The 20,618-nt window shown below is 34.2% G+C and overlaps 1 protein-coding gene across 2 annotated transcripts in view; it reads left to right on the forward strand.

Moving 5' to 3' along the window:
* Mms22l (MMS22 like, DNA repair protein) overlaps positions 1-20,618 on the forward strand; it is a 117,688-nt gene that overhangs the window by 40,204 nt on the left and 56,866 nt on the right. For both annotated transcript variants that reach the window (XM_074077900.1, XM_074077901.1), the window contains exons 13-14: positions 967-1,190; positions 3,536-4,045. In XM_074077900.1, the coding sequence (XP_073934001.1) occupies positions 967-1,190; positions 3,536-4,045 (734 nt within the window). The remainder of the gene's footprint in view (positions 1-966; positions 1,191-3,535; positions 4,046-20,618) is intronic.

Raw genomic sequence — 20,618 nt, forward strand, 5'->3', positions numbered from 1 at the left:
TTGAGTCAGCAGTATTTTGTAGCACAAGAAAACACCAAAAGTATCTAAGTTAGAGACATGTCAAAAGTATACAGCAGCAACTGTGAAGGAACTCCTGTTTCCCAAAGAAGGAAAATTTGAGCATAAGAAAGAATAATTATTGCAGTAGATTAAAATATCAAATATGTATAAGTCCTTGAGTTCATAATACTTTAAAAAATAAAGTAGAAAATGCTTCATTTTAAAACCTGTAAATATTTCAGTGTAATCAAATTTCTGGTGAGCTTATTTATAGAAATGATAGATTATATAAAGTGAACGTTTTGTGTCTGGATAGTAAATATCAGTGGTTGCTAAAACCATTCAGGGAAAGACTGGTGTGGAACATTAAAATGGGCAGATCAGGCTAATAATCTGATTTAATTTAACATCACAAAAAGTCAGATTTATGGGCCTCTTCACTAAATTCAATAGGAAATTCTCAGTACTACCAATAAAAATTTCTTGCCATAATTCAACATGAATGATCAAACCTCTAGACACAATCACCAATTTACTGAAAAGATAGGTATGAAAGAAAATGATATGTGAACTAGAAGGATACAGCTAAAGCTAAATCTAGAACATGGGAAATTCTGTACAATACCACAATATTAAAAAAAGTGTAATAACAAACATTGGGAGAGTTATGGAATAAAAGATCTTTACGGGATATATCTTCTTAATACTCTATGGGCCTTCGTTGTATCCTATTTTGACAAACCAACTGTTAAAAACACATTTATGGGACAATTCAAAATTTGAATACGTCTTAAAATTCTGTGCTTTCATGGAATTTTTAAATTCTGGTGTATATGTGACAATGTAATAGAAATGTAGTTTTTGTAATTAAAATGAGTCAAGCTTTTAATGAGCTAATTGGAATTTATAGCTTTCCATTTTATTAACTAAGAACTAATACTTACTGTGTATTGTTTTTACTTTTAGAATAGTTCCTTTAGTATTTCTTCACTGCCTTTGAAATGCATTGCTACCATCAAGTCACCCTTGTCTATGCTTGAAATGGTAAAGACCTGCTGTTGTGATAAACAAGATCATGATCTGTATAAATCCAGCAGTAGTTATACCATTTTTCTTTGTATTTTGGCAAAAGTTGTCAAGAAAGCAATGAAGAAGAGTGGCCCTCATCCTTGGAAACAAGTCAAAGGAAGGTATGTACAGTATCTTTTTCGTGAATGTTCACAAATACCTTTGAAGAAGTGTTACTATTTATATTTTTAAAGTAACTTCTTGTTAGAGTCTTTTTACACATCTAAAACATCTCCTTAACATAAGAGAGCAAAGTATGGAACCTTATTTTTTTTTCTTTTTACTTTATATTTTTTGGGGGGATGGTACCAGAGATTGAACTCAGGGCCTCCTGCTTGCTGGGAAGGCGCTCTACCACTTGTGCCATGCTTCCCAAGCTCTTTGAGCTTGCCAATTTGATACATTAAGGAACACCCTTATTCATAACTTGTGGAGGGTTTTGTTTCTTTTTTTTTAATCTCATCAGTATTGAAGATTGGAATCCCATTCATTAAATACAGGACTATTGTGGAAGGAATAGTGTTTTTTACCAAAATTATGATACTGTATAATCCATTGCATACATTTTATTAAAAGTGATAGGAATTTAAAAAAAAAAATCCTCCATATTGCACATTGGCAGCTAATAGGTTCAAATGTATAAATTTTTTGTGTTCTTTGAACCCAGCAATTTCTTCCTTGAAAACTTCTAAGGAGACTGACCAGAGTATAGTAGAATCAGATAACTAATGTTCTCATTTGCAAAGTATGCTTTTCATATGTTGTAAAATAAACTTTTGGTTAGATTTGCCTGCTCTCATTCTCTCTCTCTCTCTCTCTCTCTCTCTCTCTCTCATTCTCTTTTTGTTTTGAGAATTTTCCTTGTTTAAAGGTCACAGTTTTTACTTGCATTCCCTTGTTCTACTTCCTTGCTTAGTAGCCCTGTTTTTAGCCCTCTTTATAGTGTACCACCACCTACCATTTCCTCAACTTGTTTGGTGGGGACTCACAGGGAACAGAATATTTCCTGTTCTGGCTAGGGGGTTTTCAAGAATCATTTAGTGAAATTCCTGTTTGATTCCAACAATCAGTTATTCTTGTAAAGTTATTATAGAGTTTTGATTTTTTTATTTAGGATATCCATTTTTTTTTTTTTTTTTAGGTATCTACTTTATTAAACCTTCCATAATTACTCACATGTGCTAAGCACACACTCTACTGCTGGGCTACATCCCCAGCCCCTAGTAGTTTTTTTTGTTGTCATTCTGTTTGGCCATTTTGTTTTTTAATCTTTAATACTTTAATGTAAGACATAATGTGCAGAACTTCATTGCTAAATCATTGGAGTTCACTTAATAATGTCTCCTTATTAGGCAAATACAATATGTCAGCCACTATAGTAGAATGTTAGGGAGGGGATGCAAAGATAGTTAAACAGAACTCTACTTTCAGAAATATATCAGCTCTAACATAGCTCTTTATAAAATTAACCTTTAACCTCTCATGAGCTTTAATTATTTCTGCTCTGAATAAACCAATTATAGAAGTTACAAAACCTAACAATCCATAAGTAGGAATTCAAGATGAATTGTTACCAATTCTAAGCCCTTAACTGATGAAATAAAAGTTCAACTCTTAAGTTGTTTTAAGTACTATTTGAGAGATTTTCTTAATGATTAGTGTCAGACATTTGAGCACTAACAATTTCTCTTTGCAATAGGTAAAAATCTTCCAACAGTTTGAATTGTCTTAAGGTATAAGTAAAGTAGGAGCAGGTCTGTGTGATGGATAAAGAGAGAAAAGAAAGGTTTATTTTGGCTTATAGTTTTAATGATTTCAGTCCATGATCCAGTGGCTCTGATGCTTTGGATGAGCTAGCACATCATGGCAGAGGTGTATGGCAGAACAAAACCACCCACTCACCTCATGGCCAGGGATGGAAAAAAAAAAAGGTGAGGAGGGGACCAGAGGTTTAATCCCCTTAGGGTCTCTCACCCAGTGTCCTAAAAAAATTGGACATGGATGATATCCAATGTGGGACATCACCCTTTCCCACTAGACTTCACCTTTTAAAGGTTCTACCACCTCCCAATAGCAAGCAGCACACTGTTGATAAGTCACATGAGCCTTTACAAAACATTTAAGATTCAAACAATAATATATATTCTTTCTTATTTGCAAATGATACTAAGAAAAGAAAATTGATGGGAATTCAAAAGGGGAAGCCATGTACTATATGAAAAGAGCATTTCTACTGTCCTTTGGGAAAAGCCATAGATGGTTCACTTATAGTGATTTGCTACATCACTGGGAAGTTTGAAGGTAGGACTATTATATGAGTTCATTTTCCAAATAGAAAACATGACAAGGCAACATCAAAATAAAGAATTAGCTAAAACTTTATTGAAGGAAAGTTTTTTTAAAAGACACGATTTTTTTTTAATGGAATGATTTAATTAAAGTGGGCTTTTTGATATGTGTTTTACAGAATATATTCTAAATTCCATCACAAAAGAATGGAGGAACTAACTGAAGTTGGTCTGCAAAACTTTTTCAACCTTTTTCTACTGTTAGCAGCTATTGCAGAGGTAGAAGATGTAGCAAGTCACGTTTTAGACCTCCTGTATTTCCTGAAGCCTGCCTTTATCACATCTCAAAGAGCTCTCATTTGGAAGGGTCAAATGGCATTCCTCTTGATGTATACCCAGAAAAATCTGGACATTGGTGTTTTGGCTAAGAAATTTTCATGTGAGTTCCAAGAAAAAGCAAAGGAATTCTTGGTATCTAAGAATGGTGAAATGGTACAGAGGCATGCTCTCTGGACACTTCTTTCCATCTATATTGATGGTGTTCAAGAGGTATTTGAGACCAGCTATTGCTTGTATCCTTCCCACGAAAATCTGCTCAATGATGGATTTAGTATGCTTCTGCGGGCCTGTCAAGGGGCTGAACTTAGGACAGTGTTGAGCTTTCTACAGGCTGTTCTGGCCAGAATCAGGTATGTTTTTCAACAAAGTGCTAATTGGTAGATTTTTTTTAATATCATCATGTTGATTTTATATTAAAGTTCTCCTTTGACTTAACTTTGAAATGCAATTATAGAAGGAAGAGTTTTAGTGCTACATTGGCATAAGTCGTCAGTTTTCAAACTATTTTTTCAAACAGTAGTTCTTCAAAAGAAAGCTTATACATAGACACGGCAGCAAACAGAAACTCCGAGCAGCTCTGAGGCAGTCCCAGAATCATGCATCTTAGACCTTTCTTCCCTACTACCTCCTGGAAGAGTACAATTACCAATCAGAATGTTAAGAATATTCTAAGCAGGAATGTGAGCTCAAATCTGAGATTGCTTTTACTGAACCAACCCTATGGAATTTTGTGCCCATATGGAGGTTCTGGCCACTGTACTATTTTTTAAAAAATTAAGTTTCTTTAAATGTTCGCTTTAAAATTGTTGCCTCAACTGCATCAGATACTTGCTGAAGCCATATATTCTGAAATTAACATAGTAATACTCTAATCCCAATCACATGTACAAAGCTTAATTGTTTTAAGATCGACATAAACTTTGTAGATATATTAAATTTACAGATACGGTCAGACCCAAAGTTAATGATGGATAAGAACAGTAGTGACAATGTTTATTGCCTTTAGTTCCTTTTTATAACAGTTTTCCCTTCAAGTACCTGTTCTTATGAGTTAGACTCATAAGAGTCTGCTGAAAAATTATGTAGAAGTTGTATTTAGAAATACAATTTTATTTGAAATCGTGAATCAGTTAACAAAGAGACTTCTTCCTGCCTTTGTTTTTTAGAAATATTAATGTTGGAATAATTTCCAAATATTTGAAATTCATTCATTACCAAATTTCTGAGTAACTTACTTAATTTACTTTATCCTGATTTATCCATAAGTTTTCAGTTTTTGTTATTAGGTTTTATGTAATTTTTTATTCATCTGCTCTCTTCAGTTTAAGGATTTAGAGGGGTTTTTGCTTGTTTGTAGTGATATTGGTGATTGAGCTCAGGGCTGCAGGCTACCACTTAGCCACACTCTCCTTTTGTTTTGCTTTTAGGATTTTATTTTATTTTATTTTTTGAGATAGGGTCTCATGTGTCCAGTCTAATGTCAAGGCTGGCTTGGAACCATAACCCTCCTGCCTCCTAACTTTCCAGTAGCTGGCATTACAGGGGTGAACCACCATACCCAACCTCCTTAGCTAGAGTTCTTGAACAGTAATTGTACCCTTGTTCTTCAGTGTAAGAATATTAGAGCAGTAATCTTAAAGCCCTCAAATTTGTGGACGGGTAGATGGATAGATAAGCAAACTAATACCAACTTACAAGAAAATTAGTAATTATATGGATCTTCCGCATGAGCTATGTTTGATTTTAGTCTAGCAGAATTTATTAACAGATTTTACACTTTACCCAAAGGCTAACTTATTTTGTTTGTTCAGTTTTTTAATACATAGTAAACAGCGCTTCCTAGTACTTCCTGGGCAAATTAGAAATTTCCACCTTTTTCATTCCAGTTTCAGTTTGTCTAAACATATTTATCTAATTTGCCAAACAAGAAGGAAAAAGAGGGAGCTAGTCTGAACCACTCCTAACTGGAACATTTCTTGCTAGTTTTTCAAAAGTAAAATTAGAATTACTAGAAAAATGAGAATTCTTGAAAGAATTAGTTTACAACTACTTTATTTCTTTACTAACTCTTCCATTTCTATCTATAGGTGAAAAATGGAAACTTAGTGGCTTATCTAAAGTAACCTCATTAAACCTCAGAACTGGTACTCAGATTCTAACCCACTATACTAAGGCTGCCTTCTTACTGCATCTTTATGACAGATTATAAGTAAATAAACCCAAACTAACCACCTTACTACATTTTTTATAAATTGAAAGTACACAAGTGAAATCTACAACTGTTCGCAAACTTGAATTATTACCATTGTTGGTGTATTTGTGAGTGCTTCTTTCTTTTACTTTTGCTACTAAAAATGAATGGTTGCTTTTTGAAGGACTATCAATTACTTTGTTTTTATGATTTTGCAAGTTCATGAATCATTCAGAAAAATTAATCAAGAAGTGTGGGGAAAAGTAAATCACATTTTATTTACAATAATACTTGATTTGTCAACACCAAATCAACTACCTAAATTTCACTCCTTGCAATATGAACTAAATTTTGCTCTTTAAAATTCAATTTAGTAAAAGTCTTTTAGCATTAGAGCCAAGCCATTTGAGGAGTTAGAAAAGTACTGCAATCTTATAAAATGTAACGTGTCTCTTAACCCAGGGGATTACTATTCAGAAGTACAGAGGTAGGAATCAAGAGCAATAATGAAGACGGTGGATTATATAAGGCAAAAGTAAGTTTCTGTTAATACTAGAGGTTTCTCTTAACTGGGTCTAGAGTAAGTTTATAGTTCGCTATCTTTGGGAGTCGGAGAATGGGGTATGTGTCTATAAATTATAAAAAGGACATTGATGTTTATGTTTATAACATTGGATTCCTTACATATAAGTGTATGATTGGCTTTGTTTTGTACTGCTCAACTATGATTGAAAACAGTTGCTATAAAAGAACATCAAATTATGTGCTACTTCTGTTGCCAAAATTATAGAGCAGTTTTAATGGAAGTATGAGGTTAGTATTTGAACAAGAATGGTGCACAATGTGCAGTTCTTTATGAGTGCTGTTATGCTTTAGGTTCTGTGGCCTTTAGATTTCTGAAGCTTGCATAGCAATATGCACACATTTTCAATGAAACTGATCACATTGTATAATAAAAGAACTGTGACTCAGATAGTTTCATTTCATCCCATAAACTTGTAGCACTTCCAAGGGCTAGAAGAGAGACCAGTATTTCATTTTGGAATCTTTTGGGGGAAATCCTCAGAGATCATGCAGAATTGTTTACCTTAAAAGAAAGAAGGGAGGAAAGAACAAGAAAAAGTCCATTAGCAATTTGATCATAAAGACTTGTTCCAGATTTCTTAATCCAAAATCTAGAACTTCATTGAAGATCTTTTTATAGCCATCTTTTAAGTATTATGCTTACTTTTAATAGTATCAGAAAAATCAAAAACATTTTAGATATTTTCTAAAAAAGATAGGTTTTTAAAAAAAATTTGCAGTTGAGAACAGAGCTAATTCTTTGATTTTTGGTTTAGGTTGGGAAAATGGCTTACACAAATTGATGATATTAATTCCTGACTGCATCCCTGCCAAAAAAAGAATGAAATACTTTACCTTAATAATCTCTTCTGTTTTCAAATTCAGGTGGGAATAAGGTTACCAGTCCTTGCATAAATGTGTGTGTGTTGAACGGGATAATAGTTTTGTAACTGTATGACAGAAAAATTATAGGTGGGAAGGAACTAAGATCACTGATTAACAGCAGAAGCAGCTCCCTCTAGGCTGTAAAGAAATAATAACTTCATGTGCCACTTTGTGCTAACTGGAGCTGATGGCTCACCAGAGCATTCTTTATTGCTGATTAAGTAGCATTATGAAAATACTGACTTGGTTATGTTAACTAAATGCCTCTGTGTTTAAACCTTCGAATGTCAAATAGTTTTAGCAGTTATGTTTAACATTTCACATTACCTTTCTGGAATCCCATTTCTAGTTCTCACTTACTGTTCTTTGAGGTTAATATAAAAGTGGCAGTCTTTCATTTGTGGAGTTAGGTGTAGCCAAAAGCTTTTCTTTAATTATATCCATTTGTGCTGCTGTGTTAAAGGTCTGTCAGCCTTTCCATTATAAACCTCTATTTTTGGGCTTTTGTAACATAGCTATGAAAATTAGCTCTGGGCAAAAACTTGACATGTAAGGCCTCATGAGGATTCTCCCTCCTCCCCATCACCCTTTTTCATTTTTACTGATATAAGGGTGAGTGATTTCAAAATGCCTTTTGGCATCTGCAAATATCATTTGGAGTTTAAAAAGAAACAATAAATTTTCAGGCTTTGTACCTGTTTGTTCTAACACTTAAGGGAAGTTGTGGACTTACAAATGTAAGCCAAATGGATATTGATCAACTGACATCCTATTTTATATTAAACAAGAGTCTACTTTCAAGGAAAGGTATTTGAGAACATGCCTAAAAAAAGCATAATGTTGAGAATAAGAAATAGTTCAAGGAGGTTTATTATCTTTTTTTTTTCTTTTGCGATGTGATACATCAAAGAGTAACTCCTTAAAAGATTAAGCCTCTTTTTCTTGCTTCAAAATACTTTCTGAAAATACACATATTTTAAAATCCTGTTCCTTTCTCTTCCCATGAAGTTAGAGGATCATCTGTTTGTTAAATATCTCTTATGATAGAGGAGAGCTATGTGTGTATGTGGAAGATCTATGTTTATTATTCTTCTTAAATATTTTTCAAATTCAGTAGTTTTATTGGTGTTGTATCATTTATTCTGAACAAAGATTTTTTTTCTTCAGTAAGAGAACTGAGGGGTGCATAATTAGGAAAGTAGGTAGTAAAAGAGGAACTATTCTCTTATGGATCTGTTATGCCAAATAACTTACATGATATTTCAGGAAAGGTAGACAGGATACTCTATACAGCATGCTGACTTCTTCTTCATTTTGTTATTGGGTATGAATGGGTTGTATGAATGGGTTATAGCTTTATTGAAAATAGTTTACTACAGATAAATCTGAAACTAGGTAAGTTTTTTTAGATAATCAAATGAGTCCACAGTTTATATTCTGGCTTGTACAAAATGTCTCTGTTGTTTCATCATATATAATATGATGCAAATTTGCAGATAGTGTTCTAATAATTTAGGGGTGGTGCAAATTAATATACTCCATGGAAAAATATATTGCCAGTTTATATCTGAAAAGTCAAGTAGAGATATATTGCTCAGAATGCTACATCTCCCATGGAGCTCTGAAGCTTTGGTTGCTTCAGAGGTAACATAGGTATCTCTAAAGGAATGTAGGATAAAGTTTAATGTTTTGGGAATGTACAAAATATAAGTTATATGAAGATAAAAGTTTTTTGGTCATTAAAAGTTTCATATATCTTTCAAACTGAGTATTCATATGCATTCCACAAATTGGTATTTAGACCTTATTTACCCTTTACCAAACTAGAATTTTCCATAATATATTTCTGTTACATCTTTTATAAATTCATGCATAATAAAACTGTTCACTATATTAACTTGGCAGTGTTTGTTTACTGTTTTTGTATTTTGCCAAAATAGATTATCTACTTAATTTTTTCATTTATGGGAATTAATATTTGGATCACTTAAGTGACCTAACTTGATCTAGCTAGGTCTGCTACATAGATATGAGTACTCATTGCATAAGTGCAAAGTGATTTGTCTAAGATACTGTAAGGGAAAATGTATGTATAAATTCTGACTTTCTTACTTGTAAAATGAGATTAGTAGTACTTGCCTCATTGGATTATTCCAAAGATTAAATGCAATCATGAATAAGAAGTAGTTAGTAAGTATTCAGTAAATGTTAGGTAATGCTATCATTTGCCTTACTATCACTTTCAAAAGAACTTATCTTACAACTATTTCTTTATATTACATTTTATACCCGACACCCTCAATGAATTTTTGTATGTATACTGACTTAATCTTGAATGGTTCTTAACTCATTCCTAATATAGTTCCTTTATCATAGTATCTATTCAAGATTTTTATCTATCTATCTATCTACTTATCTATCTATCATCTATCTATTTGCCAGTACTGGGGATTGAACTCAGGGCCTTGCATTTGCTAGGAAGGTGCTCTACAACTTTAGATACTCTGCTAACCCAATATATATATATTTTTTGAGTATGTAATGAGTCAGATTTTTATTTTTTTTATTTATTTTTTTTCATTTTTCTTTTATTATTCATATGTGCATATGAATAGTACCTGTTCCCCTTTTCCTATTGGCCTCAGTTGCTTTAAGGTATCTGCTTTAGTTTCTCTGCGTTAAGGCAACAAATGCTAGCTAGTTTTTTAGGTGTCTTACCTATCCTCACCCCTCCCTTGTGTGCTCTCGCTTTTATCATGTGCTCATAGTCCAATCCCCTTGTTGTGTTTGCCCTTGATCAGATTTTTAAAAACAAAAGTCACGATGGGAGGGAACATATAATTGTAATGACATTATAATTGCTTAAGTAGAGCAAATATGACATGTATATATGCCCTTCTTTTCTTTATATCCAGGTTTTTTTTTCATGTCTTGGAGTCATTTTGTTATCTTCTTTAAGTTTTGCAGCTGTCATCACCTCTGTTTGTAGAACATTAAGAAAGCTTGCCTTCAATAGGAGAAGGGGACCAGGAACTAGAGAAAAGGTTAAATCAAAAAGAATTAACCTAGAAGGTAACACACATGCACAGGAAATTAATGTGAGTCAACTCCCTGTATAGCTATCCTTATCTCAACTAGCAAAAACCCTTGTTCCTTCCTATTATTGCTTATACTCTCTCTTCAACAAAATTAGAGATAAGGGCAAAATAGTTTCTGCCGGGTAGCCAGGGGGTGGCGGGGAGAGGGAGGGGGCAGAGTGAGTGGTAAGGGAGGAGGGGGTGGGGGCAGGGGGGAGAAATGACCCAAGCATTGTGTGCACATATGAATAATAAAAAAAAAATAAATAAATAAAATCCATTTCAAATATAAAAAAAAAAAAGAAAGCTTGTCTTAATCTCCCTGCCTTCAGTGCCTTCCCTTCTCAGAATTATTCATTTTTTCAGTAGTTTTATTGCAATGTAATTCACAGTGTAGTGCCAGTGTCTCATGCCTATATTCCTAGCTACTTGGGAGGCTGAGATCAGGAGGGCTGCAGTTCGAGGCCAGCCCAGGCAAAAGTTCATGAGACCTGTCCATTCCCATAGCGAAGTATGGTGGCACACACTTGTCATTCAAGTTACGTGGGAGGCTAAGATCAGGATTATTGTGGTTCTAGGCCAACCCAGACGAAAGTTTGGGAGACCCCCATCTCAATCGAAAAAAACTTGAGTATGCACTGTCAATCCCAGCTACTGGCAGGAACCTTAAAATGCGATTGTAATTCAGTTTGATCTGGGTAAAATTAAGACCTATCTCTAAAATAATCAGAGCAAAAATAGGTAGAGGCATGGGTCAAGTGGTAGGTTGCCAGCCTGTCTAGTGTAAAGCTGTGGGTTCAGACCCAAGTACTGTCCCCCCACAAAGAATAATTCACATGCTATTCATTAGTTTTAATATATTCACAGAGTTGTGCTATCATGACTACAATTTTACAACATTTTGTCACCCTCAAAATAAACCTCTACCCATTAACTCCCCTTGTTCCTCACCCAGCATTGCATACCTAGCATCCTACTTTCTGTTTCTATAGATTTGTCTTTTCTGAACCTCCCATATGAATAGAATCATGGAATCTAAAACTTGTCATCTTTTGTGACTGGCTTTTTTCACATAAAATAATATTTTCCAGGTTCACTGATATGTTGACATGTACCAAATCTGCTTTTTATTTCCAAAAAAATATTTCATTGTATAGCTGTACCACATTTTATCCATTTATCAATTGATGGACATTTGGGTTGTTTCCATTTTTTGACTATAATGAATTGTGTTACTTGAACATTCATGTACAAATTTTTGTAGGGACAAAATTTTATTTCTCTTAGATATATACCTAGGAGTGGAATTGCTGGGTTATATGCTAACTGGTCAACTTTTTAGAGGAAAGGTCAAATTGTTTCCAAGATGTGGCACCATTTTACATCCTACCTGTAGTTCATAAAGGTTGCAGTTTCTCCACAGCATCACCAGTACTTGTTGCTGTGTTTTTTTCAGTTATCATTCTGATAGGTGTGAGGTGATGGCTCATTGCAGGTTTGATTTGCAGTTCTCTGATGACCAGTCATGCTGGACATCTCATGTGCTTTTGTCTTTGGAGAAATATCTATTCAGATCTTTTACTTCACTTTTAAATCTGTCATCCCATAATAGATACATGGTTTACAACTTTTTTTTCTATTCTCAGAATTCACTTTTTTGCTGTTATCTTTCACAGCACAATTTTTTTATGAAAGCCTATTTATTTTTTCTTTTGTTGCTTGGAATCATTTCATATTCTCTTCCACATTTATCTTCTTGAAGAAAAAGTCTTCATATTATTCTGTATTTTAACACCTTTAATGACATTCTGATGGACACAGAAAAAAAATGTGCATTTATCATCATTTTCAAAGCTACCCACAATCTGACTTTCCCTACATCTACACCTTTTTCTTGTGATTTCCTTCTGCGTTAGTCAGATGGAACTACTAGTTTTTAATAAGATTTCCAGATGTGTCTTACCTTTGCTTATGTTTTTCTATCAAAACTAGTTGAGGGTTTAGGCCAAAGGATGGCCAGAATTATGGAGCTGGTTCTGAGGAATGAAGAAGCTGATGCCATAAGATAAGCACTACTTAGATAAGGGTTAAATCTAGGGAATGGATGTAATTGTGTAGCAGAAGGCAGAAATGATCAGGACCTTGTCATAATAGACATAGATGGGGGTTGGACTCTGTTTTGAGTGGAGTGGGAAAGTGGTTTCAGAAGTAAGTAGATGAGAACTGGCAGTGGAATCTGAGAGCATCATGTATGTTAGGAGCCAGTTTTCCAAGCAGTAAACTTCTTTGCACAACAAGTTGTGCTTTTTGCCTCTGCTTCTTAAGAAACTTCTAGCACTGCCTGAGAGTCGATACTGTTGAAGCTTTAAGATTAATAAACCTGACTTCAAATCACCCCTCCTCCACTTACTAACAGTGATACCTCAAGTTTTAGCTGTACCTTTGTAAAATAATATCCACCTCATAGTATTTCAGAGAATATCTGCTTAGATTTCTGCAATACAAGGAGGTAGCCATTAGAGACATAATTTAAATTCATATATTTAAAAACCCAACTTTGTTGCAACAGCTAGTAACATCAAGTCCCCAAGAGCTACCTCTAGTTAGTGGCTATTGTAGTGAATATCAGAAAGATTGTTGAACAACATTGACTTAGATGTTGCACTTGTCCAGAATATGGACCATTTAGAAGCTCTTAATACATTTGATACATGCTGGTTTTATTTATTTTTTCTTTATTTTCCTGTGAACAATATTGTTCCTTTTGCCAAGCCTCTATACGGTGTATGTTTATCCATGTGTCTCCAGTCTTGAATAACTGCAGTTTCATTTGGGTTTCTTAATATTTCTTAACTCTAATGTCCTTTATTGGTATTTACTTTGTGTCCTAAGTATTTTCTGCAGAGGATACATACTCATGCAAAAATACTGAAAAAATTCAACTAATATTTTTCAGTGCCTATTATGATAGCAGGCACTTAGAACACATGTGATCCAACCAAATGAAATCTGTGTAGTATGCACTCATGTATTTATTACATGAAAGACATAAAAAGGAGAAAGAAATATATTTATTCAAACCATCACTTTTTGAAACTATTTTGTGTTCTATTTCAGTCATCAGTCTTATTTGATAATGATTTATACTTTTTCCAAAATTTTGCTTGCCTATATAACAGTTCATATCAGTATCCATATGAAAGTAGACAATAGTACCTGTGCAGTCAGGATATGGACTGAGTACATAATCTAAATTTCATCTTTGTTTATTGCTTACTGAGCATCCATGAGGAGGAGGGACCTCCAGAAGATATTAGGATGTCCATTCTTCCCAAGTAATTGAAAGGCTTTTGGTGTTATTGAAAAGCAAAACTCAGTGTGTCTACTATAGCCCAATTTTTTGTGGCCATTCAGTAGTTATCATCAAACTATTTTCCTACTGAGATATGGTGGCAGATAGAACAAGTGGGCCTTTGGGCTTTTATGTCCTTCATTTGAAAGATTTGAGATATTGCTGGGTCTGTAGAAACCCTTTGAATCTGAAAGTAGAGATTCTCTGTATTGGGGTTAGATTGGAAATGAGATACTTGGAAGAGGGAACTGAGAAAATGGAGTAAAAGAAATAATCCATTAAATAATTTAAGAAAATTTCCCAGAACTGAAGGTTCTTTGTTGAAAAGGCCTGTTGAATGACTCCAGCACATTGTAAGAAAATAAACTGACAACAGAATGTGTAAAATTCAAAATACTAAGTACAAAGAAAAGATGCTGACGCTTCTGTGAAATTTCACTATGCTAATTGTTCTTCAGTGTTTTATATTTGCTATGTCTTTGGTCTTGTGATGCCCAGTCATAAGCCAGGTCAGATTCAGTCTTTAATCCCAATTCCTAAAAATTACAAAAATTGCAAAAGTAGGCAAATGATCTTTATGTTAGTTTTCTTTTTCAAGATTACTTCTTTTGAGAAGCAGATGAATGAACCTTTATGGGTTTTTTTCTGCTTTATAGTTATTACCAAAGTTTGAAGTTAAACTTTTCTGGGATGAAACCTAGAAAATCTGCCTTTCAAGATTGCAGAGGAAAAAGAAGAGAGAAAAGGGTGGAGAAAGAACACTGAAGTAGAAATTGAGATGAAGAATATAGGATGAGAAGAAAGGGACAAAAGAAATACATTGTAAAGAAACCATTTCATTCCTTTGAAAGCGGATCAGCTCAGTTGTTTAGAGAATAGACGTGCCATGATTATTTTCTGTACGAAGCACTGGAATATTTCTTTTTAGCAAATGGTAATAAATCTCAAGATGTTGAGGTGAGGTGAAAGCTATTTTCCCCAATCTTATTTATTGCACTGTCGTCTCTTGTCTGAACCCCATGGTTCACTATAGGTTTCAGACCACCCAGATCTTTGAGACTTTAGATGAAATTCAGCAGTGAGTTTGTATGAAGGCATCACTACTGTGCTCTGACACGGCACCACACAGTGCTGTTTCTTAAACCAAAGACATGTTGTCACAATAAATATATTGAAGACTGATAAATTCTATTTGTGACAGAATTGCTAAAGTTAGTTCTTCTCCAAGTATGGAATAGGTAAAAAGCACCTGAAATTGTGACTTTAGTAAGTGGATCAAACCTAAAGAAACTTAGGTAAACTGGCATTGTGACTTTTGATTATGTATGAGAGGTATTCAGAGGAAGTGAATAAAATTTAAGCATTTATGTCCTACAAGTGTAGTATAATAAGCTGTCATTTTTTTTTAAATGATGTGATATGTTTGTGAGGCAAGGACAGCAATCTCTTGGCTATTCCTATTATTTCTAGATTAATAAAACCTCAGAAGTTCCTATAAATTGTGGGAAAAAATTAAACTCATTCCTGTTTTAAAATATTCCTAGCTATCCTCACCATCTTCTAGTTTTACCCTAAAGCTATTTTCTTTAGCATGTGTTTTGTAGAAAACAACAGAGTACATTTTTGGTTTTGCTACTATATTGTTTTTAAGGAACAGCCTTGCCTTTCTTCATCAGCCTTGTAGAGAAAGGTGAGTAATTGCTCTTTTTCAAATTTTATTTATATTTTAACAAAATATAAATTTTGTTTGAAATTTATTTGATTGAAAACAGCATTTGAAATTCTTAATTTCAATTGTTTCTTCTTTACCTTATAAGATACATAGTTTTCTCTCTTTAGGATATCTCTTGTCAGATTTAAGGCTTATTTAAAATGAAAAGAAAGCTGGAGCAATTTTCTTTATTCCATTTCAGTCTCCTAAGGCCTATTTCCCCCTGGTGAGCTCATAGCAACAGGGGGGTTTAAGGGAATTCAGCTTTCTGCAAATTAATGTCTCACATCATGAAAATTCAGGACTTTTTTTTTTTATCTTGAAAAGTAATACAGTGAGTGCGAGTATTATTTCTTGCCAGCGGGTGGAAGATGAATGATTTTGTCACAGTTTTACTGCTTGATGAGCAGTGTCCTGAGGGTCAGGCTTAAGTCTGTGTCACTATGCTGCTCATTACTCTTGAGCTAAATAAGGGCTGATTGGATCTAAATTGCCTAGCACATGGGCCACAGATGAGCTCAGTGAGCAGGGGATGACCTGCTATTCAGTCTGGGAGTAACCCCGGTGTGCAAATGCAGCATTAGAACACCGTGGGAGAATGAGAGGCTACCGGCTGCTGCCAGCAAAAGAAATCGAAATGTAAAAACTCTTTGATGCTGTGATGTTAGAATTTGAAATGTAGGAAGTGACAGGTTGATGGTACTTATCAGCTTTGGCTGGATTAGAGAACAGTGTCATCTTGCTTATATAATGACAGAAGAATGAAGCCAGTAGCTAACTACTGCTCAGAGTAGAGCAGCAACTGTTGCCACAGCCAGTCATTGCTGCCTCCTACTGGCAGTTTTCCTGGAAACCAGTAAAATGTAATGAAGAAAATCCAGATTCTTGATTTCTTGGAATCTGGGGTATTTTGGTGGTAAGGAGCTGCCAGTGGAAGAATTCAGAACAAAGGGTGTACATGTGGAGGGGTGCATACTTAGTAATAAATTGGGTAAAAAGCATCAACATGGGGAAATTGGTTATTCCAGAATTTTCTAGTGAAACAAGTTAATCCATTTATAAAATGAAACTACTCAGGGCAAGAAACCCCCATGTACCTTTCTTAGAATATTCTTTCAGGGGGCCTCAGGTGGTCGATCTCTGAATTATGTATTCTTTTACAGGAACAGCACTTTATTAACAACTAGTCTTTAAAATCTAACAACAGACTAACAACCACAGTGTTAAGCACAGTTTGAAATGTACCTGATAAAGATACAAAGTAAAAGTAGCTGTGCTACAAAAACTTCTCTTAGGAGGGATGGGTATGGAGGACAGATGTTTCTCCTATAAGTCAAATATGGCTTGCAGAACAAAACCCAGCAAAATTAGGACCTCTTTCATTTGACTCCTACAGTTGTAATTTAAAAAAAAAAAATGGTATTAGGTTCATGTTTTTGATGATAAATGTAGAAAATGTAAATGAGTTTTCAAAACATTTATGCTGAGAGACCTGCTATTCCTATTTTGTTATAATATTCTTCCATACTTTTCCTATTTGTAAAGTTTTTTTGTTTGTTTGTTTGTTTGCAGTACTGGGGTTTGAACTCAAGGCCTTGCACTTGCTAGGCAGGTGTTCTACCACTTAAGCACTCACACTTTTTTGGCTTTAGTTATTTTTCCCATAGGGTCTCATGGTTTTTCCTGGCTAGCCTTATATTGCAATTCCCCTACCTATGCCTCTTGTGTAGCTGGGATTATAGTATGTACCACCATGCCCAGCTTGTTGATTGAATTGAATCTCACAAACTTTTTGCCCACGTTGCCCTTGAACTACTGTTCTCTACCACCCAGGTAGCTGGGATTACAGACGTGAGCCACTGTGCCAGACTTCATAAACACTTTTTAACCTTTATAGGTTAAATGGGATTGATGCTGTTTAGTGGTCTGCTCTTTTCATGTACTACATCATTAAAGCTTCCTATATCAGTGACATTAACATTTTTTAGTATCTTCATAATACTCCATTATGTGGATATACCATAGTTTGACCCATTCTTTTTTGTGTAAACTCAATGCCTTCTTCAGCTTTTCACCATTAGATGCAGAGCTGCAGTGAATGTGCATATGTGCTTGGCAGGCTCCTGGGTGTTGTGTACTTCCTGTGCTACTCCACAGGTGCTATTCATGACCTAACTCTCCCTGGGCTTGGTCGAGTAGAGGTATTTTTCAAAAACATAGAGCCTTAGATGTAATACCAAAAAATGATTAGAAACCAGGGCTTAATTATACTTAAAGTTTGTACATACACATGTGCTCACATAAATAATATGCATCCTACAAAGGGAAGTTTTTACTTAATAGCTTTAAACTAGAAAAATAAATTTTTTTAATTTCCAGTTTTTGTTCTTTTTTTCTCAACAAAATGGTAGCTCTGGAATCTGTGGTGATGACAGATAAAAGGGTTAAGAAGTTAACCTTCATTTCCCAGAGCTAATTTTTTTTTCTGCATCGCCAGTATAGGTGCCCTACTGTTTCCTTTAAACTTTTTTCTTTCTATAAATATCAAATATAAAGTTTTTAATATAACTTCTGAAGCACTTGAAAGCTCTAGAGTTTTTAATGCCTCTCTTCTACATTTTTGTATTACCAAAATTCATGTGTCTTGCAAAGAATGTAAATAATACAGAATTGTATGCAATAGAAAATGAAGTCACTCTCCTCCTAAGCTTCCTTCCCACAAAAGGAGCCATTGTTTGTTTTGTTTTTGTTTTTTGAGACAGTGTCTCATTATGTAGCCCAGGCTGGCCTGGACCTCACTGTGTAACCCCCTAAAACTTGTGATCCTCCTGTCGCAGCCTCCCAAATGCTAGAATTGCAGGTGTCACTACCACACTCAACCAACTTCATTTGTTTCACTAAAAAAAAAAAAAAAAAAAATCAAAACATGTCTGTGTTCATATACATTATTTAAAGCAACATCGTATCTCATTATACAAACTTCCATTTATTTAACCCAGTTAATATTTAAAAACTGTATTATTTTAGGTTCTCTTGGTTCTTGTACCTGTCTGATTTTTGAAGATCCTAGTTACTGGAAAAATTTGGGTTGCCTAGCTTATTTAGCCAAAATAAATCACTTCTTTGGATTATAAACATATCCATTGTTATATGAGTGGAGCAGTTTCCACTTGATATAAACATATAAACATACATGACTCAAAAGTATATGGAATAGTCTTCTGCTTATACTAAAAATAATTACTTTATTCTTCAAAAGAAAGCAAATGTTTATTTGATTCTTGTTCTCTGCCACTCTCTTTAGTCTTCTTCAAGTCATAAAGCTACTTTGGATCTCGGTTTTTCTGATCTATAAAATATGTGGAAGAGCAGACTTGAGGAATAAAAGATAATACATGTGTAACAAGAGTACTTACTGATTATAGCTTTTATTATCATTACTGTTTGTCCACTGGTTTTAGAGAGTGAAGTGAAAGAATGTATATTATAAGAAAATTTCACACTCTTAAGATTTTTAGAGCTACATTCTGAATTACTTGCATGTTACTCCTTGGAGAGAATACTATTCATGAATAAGTAAATGCATAAATTACTACCTTCTTAGTCAAATTTCATTTCCCTTTTATTTTTCTTACTGCCTTAGTTAATTTTGCTGTGTTAATTTTGTAATTATGCACTTAATAGAAATTACTATTTTTTGGCCAACAGCCCTCTATTGTGTATCCATCAAGTCTCTACTATGACAGAGTTTGTGCTGATGTTGAAGAGAATAGAGATGTATAAAATCAAGGTGCTGCTCTTAAGTACCCTATTGCATGAGTGAGGCAGACATAAACAAATAAATGAAAGACACTGTGATTAACATTAGACAAAGGTGTGGAAGGAACCCTTCTTAAAACTCTTCTACAGCACTCAGAGAATTTCCTCTGAGGTTACCCTACAAAATAAAGGATATTATTATGTGGCAATAAGCTAGTTAGTCCTGCTGTCACATAGCGGATTGGTGGCTCACATTAGCAGGGAGATAGTGCAAGTCTCTAGAAGCTTGTGTTCATGTAGATAGGAGTTCAGAAAGTTTAAAGTTGTTTTGGATATCATTCACAAATTTTATTAATAAAAATAATTAAGTTTCTTGTATACATACAGGAAGTCTTTAGTGACTAGCATTTTGTCGTTGATACACTTTTCCACATTTCGTTCTTCTGACACCTCTTTATTTCCCTTCTATGCTAATTCTCCAAAACCTTAATGTTCTTTTTTTAAAATACTTTTTAATAGGCTGAATTCTTAGTTTTTTGAGCACAGCATTCTTTATTTTTAATGTGAAAAAATAGAATCCAAAACTAATACACTATTGTTTGTGCACTTAAAAAAAGTTCAAATAAATGCTATTGAACCAGAAATGCTGCATACACTGTGTAACTTGCTTTTTATTTTAACTTCATGCTGTTGAGATATACTACTAGCAGGTGGGGAAATCGGGGAAGTGGAGGGTTACACCAAGAACAGGAAACATTTGGGGTTCAGTAAAGGAAGGGCCCAACACAGAATAATGAAGCAACAGGACAACAGTTATACACCTAGCTTAGGCAATCAGACATAGAGTGATGGCAAGCTGTGGAAGGAGGGCCTTCAGAAAAAAGAAAGGAATAAAAAAAAAATCTTTTGTATTTCCAGAGGAGAGTTGAGCTGTTTTGTTATGAAATCCTTTTGATTTGAAAAGCCTATAGCCCCAGAGTATTTACTGTGATGACTGCTCACTAAGTAATCTATTTTATGTTTTAATGTTAAATTGCCACAGCATACATGTTGAAAGCATCAACTTCACATACATCATATATCTCTCAAATATATTGATCCCAATTGAATTTTTCATTTTATGTTTTTTGGTGTATAAAAGTTTTGAAGGTTTTATATATGTTAATGTCATGAACTTTAAAAAATTTTACCCACGTATATAACAGAATTGTTTTTCTTTTGATTTCCTAAAAGGGATTAATTACAATGTAATTCTTCAAATATTTTTTAATACTTCTATATCCAGAACTATGCTAGTCTGTATCCTGGTGTACATGAATGTGTGTCCTGCACTTGTAGAGCTTCTGGTTGGTAGAAAGCAGCTATTAAGGCCTCCAGATAGTTA

This window comes from Castor canadensis, chromosome 1 (genome assembly GCF_047511655.1).
Source record: "Castor canadensis chromosome 1, mCasCan1.hap1v2, whole genome shotgun sequence".
NCBI classification, from domain to species: Eukaryota; Metazoa; Chordata; class Mammalia; order Rodentia; family Castoridae; genus Castor; species Castor canadensis.